We start from the raw sequence: 16810 nt of genomic DNA, 5'->3' as shown, positions 1-16810 counted from the left end.
ATTAGTATAAATTACATCGAACTTGTCTAATACTTGAATTAAATCATGTAAAACGTGTCTAATACTTGGATTTGATCATGTAAAACGTGTCTAATACTTGGATGTAAAATGTATTTACTTTATATTAGTATAAATCACATCCAACTTGTCTAATACTTGAATTAAATCATGTAAAACTTGTCTAATACTTGGATTTGATCATGTAAAACTTGTCTAATACTTGGATTTGATCATGTAAAACTTGTCTAATACTTGGATTTGATCATGTAAAACTTGTCCAATACTTGGATTTGATCATGTAAAACTTGTCTAATACTTGGATTTGATCATGTAAAACTTGTCCAATACTTGGATTTGATCATGTAAAACTTGTCTAATACTTGGATTTGATCATGTAAAACTTGTCTAATACTTGGATTTGATCATGTAAAACGTGTCTAATACTTGGATTAAATCATGTAAAACTTGTCCAATACTTGGATTGAATCATGTAAAACGTGTCTAATACTTGGATTTGATCATGTAAAACGTGTCTAATAGTTGGATTAAATCATGTAAAACTTGTGTAATACTTGGATTTGATCATGTAAAACGTGTCTAATACTTGGATTTGATCATGTAAAACTTGTCTAATACTTGGATTAAATCATGTAAAACTTGTCTAATACTTGGATTTGATCATGTAAAACTTGTCTAATACTTGGATTTGATCATGTAAAACTTGTCTAATACTTGGATTTGATCATGTAAAACTTGTCTAATACTTGGATTTGATCATGTAAAACTTGTCTAATACTTTGATTAAATCATGTAAAACTTGTCTAATACTTGGATTTGATCACGTAAAACTTGTCTAATACTTGGATTAAATCATGTAAAACGTGTCTAATACTTGGATTAAATATTAAATCATGTAAAACGTGTCTAATACTTGGATTAAATCATGTAAAACTTGTCTAATACTTGGATTTGATCATGTAAAACTTGTCTAATACTTGGATTTGATCATGTAAAACTTGTCTAATACTTGGATTAGATCATGTAAAACTTGTCTAATACTTGGATTTGATCATGTAAAACTTGTCTAATACTTGGATTTGATCATGTAAAACGTGTCCAATACTTGGATTTGATCATGTAAAACTTGTCTAATACTTGGATTAAATCATGTAAAACTTGTCTAATACTTGGATTAAATCATGTAAAACTTGTCTAATACTTGGATTTGATCATGTAAAACTTGTCTAATATTTGGATTAAATCATGTAAAACTTGTCTAATACTTGGATTAAATCATGTAAAACTTGTCTAATACTTGGATTTGATCATGTAAAACTTGTCTAATACTTGGATTAAATCATGTAAAACTTGTCTAATACTTGGATTTGATCATGTCAAACTTGTCTAATACTTGGATTTGATCATGTAAAAACATTTCAAAGTATTTCATTAACATTTAATTGTTAGTTTTCTACTAGGCGTGAGTTACAAGTCTGAAACATGTCCAACACGCATACTTGCCAACCCTCCCGAATTTTCCGGGAGACTCCCGAATTTCAGTGCCTCTCCCGAAAATCTCCCGGGACAACCATTCTCCCGAATTTCTCCCGATTTCCAGCCGGACACCAAGGCACCCCCCCTCCAGGTCCATGCGGACCTGAGTGAGGACAGCCTGTCGTCACGTCCGCTTTTCCTCCATATAAACAGCGTGCCGGCCCGGTCGCGTTATAACATCTACGGCTTTTGGCGAGTGCACAACTGCGCACACGACAAGAAGGAGACGAAGCGGAAGAACGAAGAAGAGACAGTGATGGCGACGACGGGTGATGAAGGCACTTTTGTGCGTGCCACACAGCAATGCATCATCAGAGAGGGTGTGCAGCACGGTTAGAAAGATAGTGACGGAGAATAGAACGAGGAAGGACAATTCAACCCTAAACTCACTCCTTTCCTGCAAATTAAATGTCACAGATGCTGCACATACCTATGCTCCTTCAAAGGCTGTGCTACTGGCTGCAAAGCATTGCACTTTCAAATACAACAATGAGTAGAGGAGTGTTATGTGTAAATAAATGAACACTGAAATTCAAGTATTTCTTTTATTTATACATATATATATATATATATATATATATATATATATATATATATATATATATATATATACATACATACATATATATATATATACACATATATATATACGCATATATATATATATATATATATATATATATATATATATATATATATATATATATATATATATAATAAAATAAATATATATATATATACAAACATTTGTATATATAGCTAGAATTCACTGAAAGTCAAGTATTTCTGATATATATATACATATATAAATATATACATATAATAATAAAATAGATATATATATATATATATATATATATATATATATATATATATATATATATATATATATATATATATAGCTAGAATTCACTGAAAGTCAAGTATTTCTTATATATATATATATAAATATATACATATAATAATAAAATAAATATATATATATATATATATATAGCTAGAATTCACTGAAAGTCAAGTATTTCTTTTATATATATATATATATATATATATATATATATATATATATATATATATATTAGGGATGTCCGATAATGGCTTTTTGCCGATATCCGATATTCCGATATTGTCCAACTCTTTAATTACCGATACCGATATCAACCGATACCGATATCAACCGATATATGCAGTCGTGGAATTAACACATTATTATGCCTAATTTGGATAACCAGGTATGGTGAAGATAAGGTACTTTTTTTTTTTAATTAGTAAAATAAGATAAATAAATTAAAAACATTTTCTTGAATAAAAAAGAAAGTACAACAATATAAAAACAGTTACATAGAAACTAGTAATGAATGAAAATGAGTAAAATTAACTGTTAAAGGTTAGTACTATTAGTGGAGCAGCAGCACGCACAATCATGTGTGCTTACGGACTGTATCCCTTGCAGACTGTATTGATATATATTGATATATAATGTAGGAACCAGAATATTAATAACAGAAAGAAACAACCCTTTTGTGTGAATGAGTGTAAATGGGGGAGGGAGGTTTTTTGGGTTTTTGCACTAATTGTAAGTGTATCTTGTGTTTTTTATGTTGATTTAATTTATTTTAAAAAAAAAAAATTAAAAAAAAAAAAAACGATACCGATAATAAAAAAAACGATACCGATAATTTCCGATATTACATTTTAACGCATATATCGGCCGATAATATCGGCCGGCCGATATTATCGGACATCTCTAATATATATATGTATATATATATATATATGTATATATATATATATATATATATATATATATATATATATATATATATATATATATATATATATATATATATATATATATATATATATATATATATATATATATATATACATATATATATATATAAGAAATACTTGAATTTCAGTGAATTCTAGCTATAAATATACTCCTCCCCCTTAACCCCGCCCCCGGCCCCGCCCACCTCAACAACAAGTACCTCAGAGTCTTGTTCACGAGTGAGGGAAGAGTGGATAGTGAGATCGATATGTGGATCGGTGCGGCGTCTTCAGTAATGCGGACGCTGTATCGATCCGTTGTGGTGAAGAAGGAGCTGAGCCGGAAGGCAAAGCTCTCAATTTAGCGGTCCATCTACGTTCCCATCCTCACCTATGGTCATGAGCTTTGGGTCATGAGCGAAAGGACAAGATCACGGGTACAAGCGGCCGAAATGAGTTTCCTCCGCCGGGTGGCGGGGCTCTCCCTTAGAGATAGGGTGAGAAGCTCTGCCATCCGGGGGGAACTCAAAATAAAGCCGCTGCTCCTCCACATGGAGAGGAGCCAGATGAGGTGGTTCGGGCATCTGGTTGGGATGCCACCCGAACGCCACCCTAGGGAGGTGTTTCGGGCACGTCCGACCGGTAGGAGGCCACGGGGAAGACCCAGGACACGTTGGGAAGACTATATCTCCCGGCTGGCCTGGGAACGCCTCGGGATCCCTCGGGAGGAGCTGGACCAAGTGGCTGGGGAGAGGGAAGTCTGAACTTCCCTGCTTAGGCTGCTGCCCCCGCGACCCAACCTCGGATAAGCGGAGGAAGATGGATGGATGGATGGTGTTATGAATTATCGACCTATTAAAGGCTCTAGTTACTTACTAGGGAACGGCGTGGCTCAGTCGCTAGAGCGGCTGTGCCGGCAACTTGAGGGTTCCGGGTGCGATTCCCGCGTCCGCCATCCTAGTCTCTGCCATTGTGTCTTTGGGCAAGACACTCCCAGTGGCACCCACACCGGTTCAAACGTAGCTTAAAAAAAGATTAAAATAATGGGTTTCACTTTGAGTTGCTAGAGAAAAAGCGCTATATAATTCATTTCACTTCAAATATGACATATTTTGTGTTTTTGCCATAAAATACATGGTTTTCTTTGACAAAAAGGGCAAACACATTAACTTTTTTTTTGTTTGTTTGTTTACTTTATATCCACAGACCGACCTGAAGTTGATTTTAGTATTCATAAATAAATAAATAATAATATGACTTATTTTTTACATTTTTATGACTGACCCTTAGGGTCCCAGGAACCAAATTTGAGGCGACTCTTAAAGGTAAAAAAAACAACAACTACATATTGTATTGGTTTTTAAAATGAAAAAATATTAATATGGCTCCTGCATGCTTTAATTGAGTTGAGTTTGAGTTTATTTGGATTATGTGTTAATCTAACTGATCTTTTTTGTAACACCGTTAATTATTGAAGTGTACTTTTGTAGTTACTTCCCCATATTTCTACACAATAACTCAGATGTGGTAACACTGGCGAGCAGTAGAGAATATGCAGTGATTTTTGGCCCAGAACATGTGTGGCCCCCAATAAAAAAAGTTTGGACACTCCTGCTTTAGTGCATAATTTAAGCAGCCAGTAAACCATCAAAAGGGCCCCCTCTTGTGGCAAGTTTTAATTCAACACATTCCCCCTTCATAATAAAGTCCCACTTTTAACAAAACAATTGTATGCTAAAATAGAAACGGTGCCAAATTGTGACATTTTAAAACATTGACACATTTTTTTTCTGTAGTAATTAACAACAGTTAGGCTCCAGCACCCCCCGCCACCCCAAAAGGGACAAGCGGTAGAAAATGGATGAATGGATGGATGGATAAACCAGTGTTGTTTGATATGTCGACTCGTTTTGCCAATCCGGGGCTATCTTGACCGGGCGGTGCTACCTTCAGGAAGCACGCCTGGCGCAGTGACGTGCTGTCAGGGCGAGGCAAGGTGAGGCACTGCCTCACCTTGGGGGGCCTAAAAGGCTGACCATGAGATGTTCAAAAAGGAAATAATAAAATAAAATAAGTTTTAACATTTCTCTTTTGGTTTATGCTTGCTATGTGATTTTGGTGTGGTTCCTGTGTATTTTGATACTTTTAATGGTCAAAATCGCGGAAATTCCGCATAGGCAGACGAGAAGTGAGGCAGACACAGGTGGTGCCTCCACGGCTACACGCTGAGTGTATTGAGCCTGTGCGTGCGAGGGGGCGCGTGCTTGTTTGCCACCGGGAAAAGGCGGGGCCATGAGGCAGCAAGTACCCCTGCCTCAATGTAGCGGTAGCGATATATTGTCAACTTGCAGTATTCTGACTCACCACACTGGGAAAAGTGGGGGCGCTGAAGCTAGCAGACACATGTCTCTCCAGCAGAAGCCAGCCTTTAAAAAAAAAAAAATTGTTTAACTGTATTTATAACAAACATGACATTTTTTTTTAGAGTAAGCCAGCGTTTGTGGGTGTTTTTTTTTGTCAGAGGCAAAAATATTGTTTTATTGCTTGGAATGAAATTGAATTAAATGAATGTGTCTGCCAATATGGAGGATTATATACTGTATCCAAGATTAAATACTGGACTTTTTTTTGTTTGTTTACTTTATATCGACAGACAGACCTGAAGCTGATTTTAATATTCAAGCGATGAATAAAATAAATAAATAATTGTAGAGGTTGCCCTCTAGTGGGTTCTTCAGACCACCACACACTGCCAGGAGAGCCCCGAATTCTGGGTATAAGACTGTTTTTTTTCTCCCTCCAATTGTGCAAAGTCTTTTGCTTTTCAGTAAAGTGTCTTTTCTGCATCTGTGTCTCTCAGGAGCAACTCCAACTACTCGTCTCATCACGGCTGCTGCTAATAAAGGCGACAGGTGATTAGATAACAAGGAACCACCTGGGCCATCTACGCACCTGTCGCTGTCTTCGAGGCCGGTCCTGACACACCCCGTTCCGTGGCAGACCCGCAGGCCACGCCCCTTCCACAATAATAATATTACTTATTTTATTAAATCATGTAAAACGTGTCTAATACTTGAATTAAATCATGTAAAACTTGTCTAATACTTGGATTTGATCATGTAAAAGTTGTCTAATACTTGGATTAAATCATGTAAGATTTGTCTAATACTTAGATTTGATCATGTAAAACTTGTCTAATACGTGGATTTGATCATGTAAAACGTGTCTAATACTTTAATTAAATCATGTAAAACTTGTCTAATACTTGGATTAAATCATGTAAAACGTGTCTAATACTTGGATTTCATCATGTAAAACTTGTCTAATACTTGGATTAAATCATGTAAAACTTGTCTAATACTTGGATTAAATCATGTAAAACTTGTCTAATACTTGGATTTGATCATGTAAAACTTGTCTAATACTTGGATTTGATCATGTAAAATTAGGACCTCCAACTCCAACTACTCATCTCATCACGGCTGCTGCTAATAAAGGCGACAGGTGATTAGATAACAAGGTCCACCTGGGCCATCGACGCACCTGTCTCTGTCTTCGTTCCGCGGCAGACCCGCAGGCCACGCCCCCCTCCACAATAATAATATGACTTATTTTTTACATTTTTATGACTGACCCTTAGGGTCCCAGGAACCAAATTTGAGGGGATCCTTAAAGGTAAAAAAAACAACTACATATTGTATTGTTTTTAAAAAAATGAAAAATATCAATATGGCCCCTGCATGCTTTAATTGAGTTGAGTTTGAGTTTATTTGGAACATGCATGCATACAACATGACGCATCACAATTTCCAGTTTCTCGTTTCAACATGTTCGAAAAGGAGTAGGAAGAAGCAGAGCTTATTTAATCCTACCCCCTTTCCTTTACATAGCAGTTGCTACAACTTTTGTTCACTTCCTGATCTCAATTTATTCACAAGATACTCCATAAGTAATAACAATAGAAATAAATAAATAATAATTAGTGAAGTAAATTATATTTTATATGGTGAGATGGGTAAGATTATCTTGAAAATGAATGGATGGATGAAATAAATTCAGAATGTTTTGTACTTTGTAAACACTTTAAGTTAGAAGAGTTTATTGAAGTGGATCATATTAGTACATTGTTTGATTTCTTTGCTTAATCCATTCCATAATTTAATTCCACATACTGATATACTGAAGGTCTTAAGTGTTGTACGTGCGTACAAATGTTTTAAATTACATTTTTCTCTAAGATTATATTTCTGCATGACGTGCGGTGAACTATACACCAGGTGAGGCATAGATCCTTTTTTTTCCTTCTTTTTTTTTAACTTAAATTCATATGTGCAGCTCTAATCATAGTTGATTTAGGTTGCACATTAGACTAACAGGAACAAATAAGGGAGTTATTCGCTTTCATAAAAACGTTATCTTAATGATATTATGATATTGTAACGACCTGCTGAGGTTGATGTTGTGTTCTTGAGTGAGTGATATTCAGAATTCCCACTGTTATGAACGCACCACGCCTGTAAGGTGATTGGCGGAGAAGGAGGAGGCGTTCGTTGTTGCGTAAATGAGGAATGAGGATAGACGTGTAGGCCTAGACATCTTTATAAGTAGACGCAGCATTGGCTGCTGTGACGCGAGAAATTCGGCCGCCATCTTGAAGTGGTGATGAGGAGCCGGCGAGGAGCCTAAACTGACAGTTGACAGGTAGAAAACAAAAAATAAAAAATAAAATAAGATAAATAAATTAAAAACATTTTCTTGAATAAAAAAGAAAGTAAAACAATATAAAAACAGTTACATAGAAACTAGTAATTAATGAAAACGAGTAAAATTAACTGTTAAAGGTTAGTACTATTAGTGGACCAGCAGCACGCACAATCATGTGTGCTTACGGACTGTATCCCTTGCAGACTGTATTGATATATATTGATATATAATTTAGGAACCAGAATATTAATAAAAGAAAGAATAAACCCTTTTGTGTGAATGAGTGTAAATGGGGAAGGGAGTTTTTTTTGGGTTGGTGCACTAATTGTAAGTGTATCTTGTGTTTTCTATGTTGATTTAATAAAAAATAAAAAAATAAAAACACCGATACCGATAATTAAAAAAAACGATACAGATAATTTCCAATATATTACATTTTATATTATCGGATGTCTCTACTTTTCACAAGTAAGATTGAACATTAACGTACTATTGGTTGTATTTTGTGAAAAGAATATTACCACAGAGTTTCAAATTTGAATGACAATAAAAGGAAGTCTAAGTCTAATTATGATTAAAAACAATTATGAAAGCCAATAACTCCCTTCTTATCCCTGTTACTCTAATGTGCAACCTAAATCAACAATGATTAGAGCTGCACTTAGTGGTTGGAGTGTCCGCCCTGAGATCGGTAGGTCGTGATTTCAAACCCCGGCCGAGTCATACCAGAGACTATAAAAAAATGGGACCCATTACCTCCCTGCTTGGCACTCAGCATCAAGGGTTGGAATTGGGGGTTAAATCACCAAAATGATTCCCGGGCGTGGCCACCGCTGCTGCTCACTGCTCCCCTCACCTCCCAGGGGGTGATCAAGGCTGATGGGTCAAATGCAGAGAATAAGTTCGCCACACCTAGTGTGGGTGTGACAATCATTGGTACTTTAACTTAACTTATTCATTTATATACGCACCTTATTGCTCTTTTAATTTGAAATGTCGTTCTTATCTGTACTGTAAAGTTCAAATTTGAATGATAATAAAGTCTAAGTCTACGTCTAATTATGATTAAAAAAAATGTATGAAAGCCAATAACTCCCTTCTTTTTCCTGTTACATTTAAAGCAGTGTGGGTGGCACTGGGAGCAGGTGGGTAAAGTGTCTTGCCCAAGGACACAACGGCAGTGACTAGGATGGCGGAAGCGGGGATCAAACCTGGAACCCTCAAGTTGCTGGCACGGCCACTCTACCAACCGAGCTATACCGCCCATATATATATAAATAGATATTTTGTGACTGGGCCGGCACGCAAAGGAATGGCCTTTAAGGTTTATTGTCCCCCTGTACTTCTCCCTAGGTCCGTGTATACTGTATACAGCGGCGTTTTAAAAAGTCATACATTTTACTTTTTGAAACCAATACCGATAATTTCCGATATTACATTTTAAAGCATTTATCGGCCGATAATATCGGCAGTCCGATATTATCGGACATCCCTAGTTGTAATATGTATATGTGCTTTGCTATGGAGGTTTTTTTCCCACTCCAGACTGGGCCACCTTAGGAGCCCAGTCTAGATTGTATTTTTTTACTCATCCTTCCCCAGCGTTGACCTTTTTCCCATCTTTTACGTTCCTGTTCTGTAACCCTGTACACTGTTTGTTTGTCTAATCTTGAACGGGTTTGTGCTGAAAACAAAGTTTCGTTGTACAATCCCCGTTTCCATATGAGTTGGGAAATTGTGTTAGATGTAAATATAAACGGAATACAATGATTTGCAAATCCTTTTCAACCCATATTCAATTGAATGCACTACAAAGACAACATATTTGATGTTCAAACTCATAAATAATTAATATCAGAATTAACTTATAATTTCATGGCTGCAACACGTGCCAAAGTAGTTGGGAAAGGGCATGTTCACCACTGTGTTACATGGCCTTTCCTTTTAACAACACTCAGTAAACATTTGGGAACTGAGGAGACACATTTTTGAAGCTTCTCAGGTGGAATTCTTTCCCCTTCTTGCTTGATGTACAGCTTAAGTTGTTCAACAGTCCGGGGGTCTCCCTTGTGCTATTTTAGGCTTCACACATTTTCAATGGGAGACAGGTCTGGACTACAGGCAGGCCAGTCTAGTACCCGCACTCTTTTACTATGAAGCCACGTTGATGGTAACACGTGGCTTGGCATTGTCTTGCTGAAATAAGCAGGGGCGTCCATGGTAACGTTGCTTGGATGGCAACATATGTTGCTCCAAAAGCTGTATGTACCTTTCAGCATTAATGGCGCCTTCACAGATGTGTAAGTTACCCATGTCTTGGGCACTAATACACCCCCATACCATCACAGATGCTGGCTTTTCAACTTTGCGCCTATAACAATCCGGATGGTTATTTTCCTCTTTGGTCCGGAGGACACGACGTCCACAGTTTCCAAAAACAATTTGAAATGTGGACTCGTCAGACTACAGAACACTTTTCCACTTTGTATCAGTCCATCTTAGATGAGCTCAGGCCCAGCGAAGCCGACAGCGTTTCTGGGTGTTGTTGAAAAACGGTTTTTGCCTTGCATAGGAGAGTTTTAACTTGCACTTACAGATGTAGCGACCAACTGTAGTTACTGACAGTGGGTTTCTGAAGTGTTCCTGAGCCCATGTGGTGATATCCTTTACACACTGATGTCGCTTGTTGATGGAGTACGGCCTGAGGGATCGAAGGTCACGGGCTTAGCTGCTTACGTGCAGTGATTTCTCTAGATTCTCTGAACCCTTTGATGATATTACGGAGCGTAGATGGTGAAATCCCTAAATTCCTTGCAATAGCTGGTTGAGAAAGGTTTTTCTTAAACTGTTCAACAATTTGCTCACGCATTTGTTGACAAAGTGGTGACCCTCGCTCCATCCTTGTTTGTGAATGACTGAGCATTTCATGGAATCTACTTTTATACCCAATCATGACACCCACCTGTTCCCAATTAGCCTGCACACCTGTGGGATGTTCCAAATAAGTGTTTGATGAGCATTCCTCAACTTTCTCAGTATTTATTGCCACCTTTCCCAACTTCTTTGTCACGTGTTGCTGGCATCAAATTCTAAAGTTAATGATTATTTGCACACACAAAAAAAGTTTATCAGTTTGAACATCAAATATGTTGTCTTTGTAGCATATTCAACTGAATATGGGTTGAAAATGATTTGCAAATCATTGTATTCCGTTTATATTTACATCTAACACACTTTCCCAACTCATATGGAAACAGGGTTTGTTCTTGTGCAATGACAATAAAGACCTATCCTATCCTAAAAAAAAACCTCCAAAAGTGTCTATGCCTCACCTGGTGTTTAGTTCATGACGTGTCCAAATCACGCCGAGGAACATTACATATGTCCACGCCTGGAGTAGGAAAATAGGTTTGTTTGTTTTGACGTAGTGGTGTGACGTATCAGGTGACACATCGAATAATGGGCGGGGCCTCTTCAAGATGGAAAGCGTCTCAAGTGCTCCCCGCCCACCCCAGCAGCAGCCCCGGGCGGAGACGTTGACAAGCACACACATACCAGGAGCACCAGGAAGAGACAGCGTCCGGGCCAAAAGTAAGTACACAATTCCCAAGAACCCGTCTTCTTTTTTTCTTTTTTTAGGACAATGGCTTTGCTAATAAACAAAGTTAAGTTTGGAGACGGAAGGACTATTTTGGGGAGTCGTTCGGCGGTGTCATGTTGCACTTTATCTACCTCGGCCAGCGTCTCTGCTTATTTATCTTTAGCTCGATCTTAAACATTGCATGGCTACTCACTATTTCCCCACTAAGACATTTTCATGCTCTATTGCTGCCCCAGTTTTACAATGTGAATGTGATTAAAAGTAAATACGAGTGATTTATTTTAGTCCGAGGCACTAGCTGCGCTTTAAAGTTAGCTAAACCTACTTGGCCTTTATTAGCTATAATACTGTGGTGGAGGGCTATTTCCGGTTTGTAAAGGCAAGTCACGTGGTTACATTTGCACAATCCAAAATGTCTGAAAAGGAGAAGGTAGAAGCAGCATGGAGGTGAATTTGTGTCCTTACTACCTAAGCTTTTTTTGACCCTAAATTTATATAACCTTTTTTTTTTTTTTGCGTTTGGTGGATTTCATCCAACCATTTTCTACCGCTTGTCCCACACACAAACACACACACACACACACACACACACACTTTTGGCCTGTATTGTGTGTGTGTGTGTATATATATATGTATATATGTATATATATATATATATATATATATATATATATATATATATATATATATGTATGTATGTATGTATGTATGTATGTATATATATATATATATATATATATATATATATATATATATATATATATATATACTGTATATATCTATATATATATATATATATATATATATATATATATACTGTATATATCTATATCAATCAATAAAAAAAAACAAATTGTGTTTTTTCTCTCAAATTGCGATTGTGATTACAATTTGCTTTTTTTAATCTTTTATATATAAATATGGCATAAAACTGTGAAAATAACGACTGAAGGAAGACCGGTTACTTTTTGACTGAGAATTAACATATTCTAGTCTCATGGTGCCACACATTATGCCCTTAAACTGAATAAATAATTTATACATAGTTTATAATGTAATATATTCACAATACTTACTGATAATGCAAGCAACCATTTAAAAAAATACCAACTTTTATTTGTCATTGCTGTAGAATTGTTTGCCATTTCACTGTAATTGCAAGGTACAGTTTGTTATCCTTAATAAATAAACAAACAAAAAATGTAATTGACTCATTCCTGTAAGCAAACCTCTTAAAGTGCTTTTTTTTTTCCCAGTTGGAAAAACTAGGTCGGACGTTGTCTTTTTGTTTGTTGTCATCACGTGATCGCGGCATTCTCACTGGTTCGTCCGTGTTGATGGGCTCATATTGCCCATCTGATTTGAAGCTGAAATATTCCTACAATGGGACATTTGGCTTTGTAATCTTATTTATCCTCCTAATTTTTTGTAACTTTGCGCCGAGTGGTGAGTAGGGATGACTGAAAAGAAGGCTCACTGCGTTCAGTTAATTCTAATATTAAATAAACACGCTCAGGTGCTGGGAGTGATGCACAGAGTGAGCCTCAACAATTCTGATTGGCGAACATGGCTGTCGATTCAATGTCGATTATCCGTGCAGCTTGTCAGTAGCTTTCGTGTCAGACACAAATTAAGCTATCTTATTTTTTTATACTCCTTTTCTTATTAATAATGAATGCAAAACTAATACGGGGAACAATTAAATTCAAACAAATAAAGGCATTGAGAATCCATACATATGTGAATACTGGAGTAAATATTTTAACTGACTTGCACAATCTTTATTCATTCTGTATATAACATATTAGTTATCATCAGTCAATTAAAAGTATTGTGTAATGGTGTTTTGCACAATAGAGTTATTATTAATTCATGACTTCAGCTGCAGAATGTTTTTGTGAGTTGTTATTTCTTTGTTGTCCAGATGATGTCATCTTCAAACATTTGTCCATTTCCTGCATGTCTTTGAGCACAAGTAACTTCGGCTTCCTTCAGTTCTCCTTTTTGAATTTTATGTTAAATGTTCATTCAGACGGTCATACCTTCACTTTTTTCACCTTGCCGAATGTGTAAAATTGTCAAAATTGGGAAACAGAATCGATATTTAAAAATTTTTTTTTTAAAGACTTACTGCAACAATATTAGACACATATCCTCTATGTCAGTGTTTTACAACTTTTTTTGAGCCGAGGCACATTTTTTGCGTGGGAAAAATCCGGAGGCACACCACCAGCAGAAATCATTAAAAAACAAAACTCAGTTGACAGTAAAAAGTCGTTGTCGCAATTGTTGGATATGACTTTAAAGCATAACCAAGCATGCATCAATATAGTTCTTGTCTCAAAGTAGGTGTACTGTCACCACCTGTCACATCACACCCTGACTTATTTTGACTTTTTTGCTGTTTTCCTGTGTGTAGTGTTTTAGTTCTTGTCTTGCGCTCCTATTTTGGTGGCTTTTTCTCTTTTTTTGGTATTTTCCTGTAGTCTTCCTTTCAGCGATATTCCCCACATCTACTTGTTTCAGCAATCAAGAATATTTAATTTCTTTTTCTTTTTCTTTGTGGGGACATTGTTGATTGTCATGTCATGTTCGGATGTACATTGTGGACGCCGTCTTTGCTCAACACGCTGTAAGTCTTTGCTGTCGTCCAGCATTCTGTTTTTGTTTACTTTGTAGCCAGTTCAGTTTCTAGTTTCGTTCCTTAAGCCTCAATGCCTTTTCTTAGGGGCACTCAACTTTTGTTTATTTTTGATTGTAGCATTAGATACCTTTTCATCTGCATACTGCCTCCCACTGTCGTCTGCATATTGGGATCACGACACACCATGTTCCGACATCTACAAAGCAATTAGCTACCGGCTGCCACCTACTGATATGGAAGAGCATAACATTGTTACTCTGCCGAGCTCTAGACAGCACCGACACTCAACAACGGCACATTAATTGCAGACTATAATTACTTGTTTGTAAAAAATATTTTTACCCCAAATAGGTGAAATTAGATAATCTCCCACGGCACACCAGACCGTATCTCAGGGCACAGTGGTTGAAAAACACTGCTCTATGTGACAGGAGCACCCTGCTGGGTTTAGGGATCAGCAACAAAAAAAAACTAGTCATAGATCCTCTATAGCAGGCCTGGGCAATTATTTTGACTCGGGGGCCACATTTAGGGAAAAAAATGTGTCTAGGGGCCGGTATATCTATTTTTAGGAACACTAATATAAAACCTCACAATAATGTCTGACTGAATGCTAAAAACGTTATGACAGACCGCCTTAAAAAACGTAATGAAATTTTAAATTTTTCTATGAACGATAAAATACTGAATATTGACAACATATGAATGTCACACCCCCTTTCGATCGACATATTTTACAATCAAGTGAAACGCAACAAAAATGCAACCAATTGTGAAATATGAACGCTAAGGGTACAAAATAAACCCACCTACAAGCTGATATATCTGATATGTGCTGAATTTCCAATCCAATCAATCCAATCCACTTTAATTATATAGCACATTTAAACAACAAAAAATATATATATATAGCACATTTAAACAACAAAATGTTTCCAAAGTGCTGCACAAAAATATTAAAAACAATATTCAAATATTATCCTTAGCTCCACCAATGACTGAATAAAAACAAAAAATAAATACATACAAAACAAAACAATATAAAATAAATATGATTAAAAATGATTTTAAAGGGTAAAACCAATTAAAACAGTAAATAGAAATCAAAATTGTAAAAACACAGAGGACAACAGAGGACCACACAACTCACGTAGTGTTAAAAGCCAAAGAATAAAAGTGGGCCTTAAGACGAGACTTAAAACACTCCACTGTGGGAGCAGTTCGAACATGGAGGAGCAGAGTGTTCCAGAGTTTAGGGCCGACCACAGAGAAGGCCATGTCTCCCCTCTTAAGTCTGGTCTTGGGCACCACGAGCTGGAGCTGGCTCTCGGACCCCAGAGATCAATAAAGTACTTTCTATTCTATTCTACTCTATATATCACTAAGCTTTAGAACTTTGTTGTGAAAATCTCCTTCCGTGTCTGTGGAAACGCTTCCCGCCCACACTACTTGGTGCCTCGTCTAAGCTGCTGTGACGTAGATTACCATAGTAACTAATTAGATTACCATAGTAACTAGTATATCATCCATAAGCGCAGATTCCAACCATTGAAATACTTTGTATAGTTCAAGACTTACGGTCATTAGAAAGCATCACTGCACATCATAATGGCAGCTACAGTTTCCATCTTTAAGATCTAAAAAAAATATTTGGGAATGTCCGGCGGGCCAGATTGAAAATCTCAACGGGCCGCATGTGGCCCCCGGGCCTTAATTTGCCCAGTTCTGCTCTATAGTCTATATGACCATGCCCAGGAATCTGCTGCAAAAATGTTTGTTGCTCCCAAGTTTTTGAACTGAACTGCAGGCTGCTGGTTGAATAGCCCCGATGGATTGTTTAATTAGCCACTGTCCTTTTGTTGACTCACATCATGTCATGGCTTCAATGGAATAGAAGCGCAAACAAGGGCTTTTTCTCCAGGAAGTGACACATTGTATCTCGTGACAGCCCCTTAGGCAATACTATGTTGTGTTTTTTAATCATTGACCTGGACCTCGTCAGAAAATCCAAACTTCTCAACCATGCTATTTAATTTCAACTTAGATATACTTGTGAATATTCAGTGATTCACTTTTATAGCAGTGACGATCCACCAGCTGCTGAAAATGACTCTACACAGTTATTCTATTGTCTAAGTATCTGACAACACATGTGATTTAATACAAGATAATTGTGTCTTCGAGGTTGTCATAGTATCGCGCTGCATGAGTGCTGCTGGCACTGAGGACTAAACATGATTTCTAACGTCTACTTAACGGTTAAAGCCCATGGGAAACTGGGCTGCAAGGCCATTTCCGGACATAATAAAGTACGAGGACACTCCTCCAAGATGACAGGTGCCTTGCTAAAGAAGGTAAAGGTGAAGCTGACATAAATATTGACACTTAGGACACGATTCAGGCATGTTCAGTGAGGCTGAAGTTGATCTAGAGGTTCGAGCGTTGAAGACAAAAATAAATATAGTTGATATATGACTTATTTAAAAAAAAAAATATGACTGAGACCCTTCTAGTTCCCCAGTACAAAACAGCCC

At 36.8% G+C, this 16810-nt stretch overlaps 1 protein-coding gene across 2 annotated transcripts in view; it reads left to right on the top strand.

Moving 5' to 3' along the window:
• Window positions 1–11475: 11475 nt before the first annotated feature.
• The window catches only part of LOC133657089 (annexin A11-like), a 45075-nt gene continuing 39740 nt past the window's right edge, over window positions 11476–16810 (top strand). For both annotated transcript variants that reach the window (XM_062058011.1, XM_062058012.1), the window contains exon 1: window positions 11476–11622. In XM_062058011.1, coding sequence (XP_061913995.1) covers window positions 11511–11622 — 112 coding nt within the window. In that variant the 5' untranslated portion in view covers window positions 11476–11510. The remainder of the gene's footprint in view (window positions 11623–16810) is intronic.

This window comes from Entelurus aequoreus, linkage group LG09 (genome assembly GCF_033978785.1).
Source record: "Entelurus aequoreus isolate RoL-2023_Sb linkage group LG09, RoL_Eaeq_v1.1, whole genome shotgun sequence".
NCBI lineage: Eukaryota > Metazoa > Chordata > Actinopteri > Syngnathiformes > Syngnathidae > Entelurus > Entelurus aequoreus.
The sequence above is the reverse complement of the archived record's forward strand: the minus strand, read 5'-3'. Positions and strand labels throughout refer to the sequence as shown.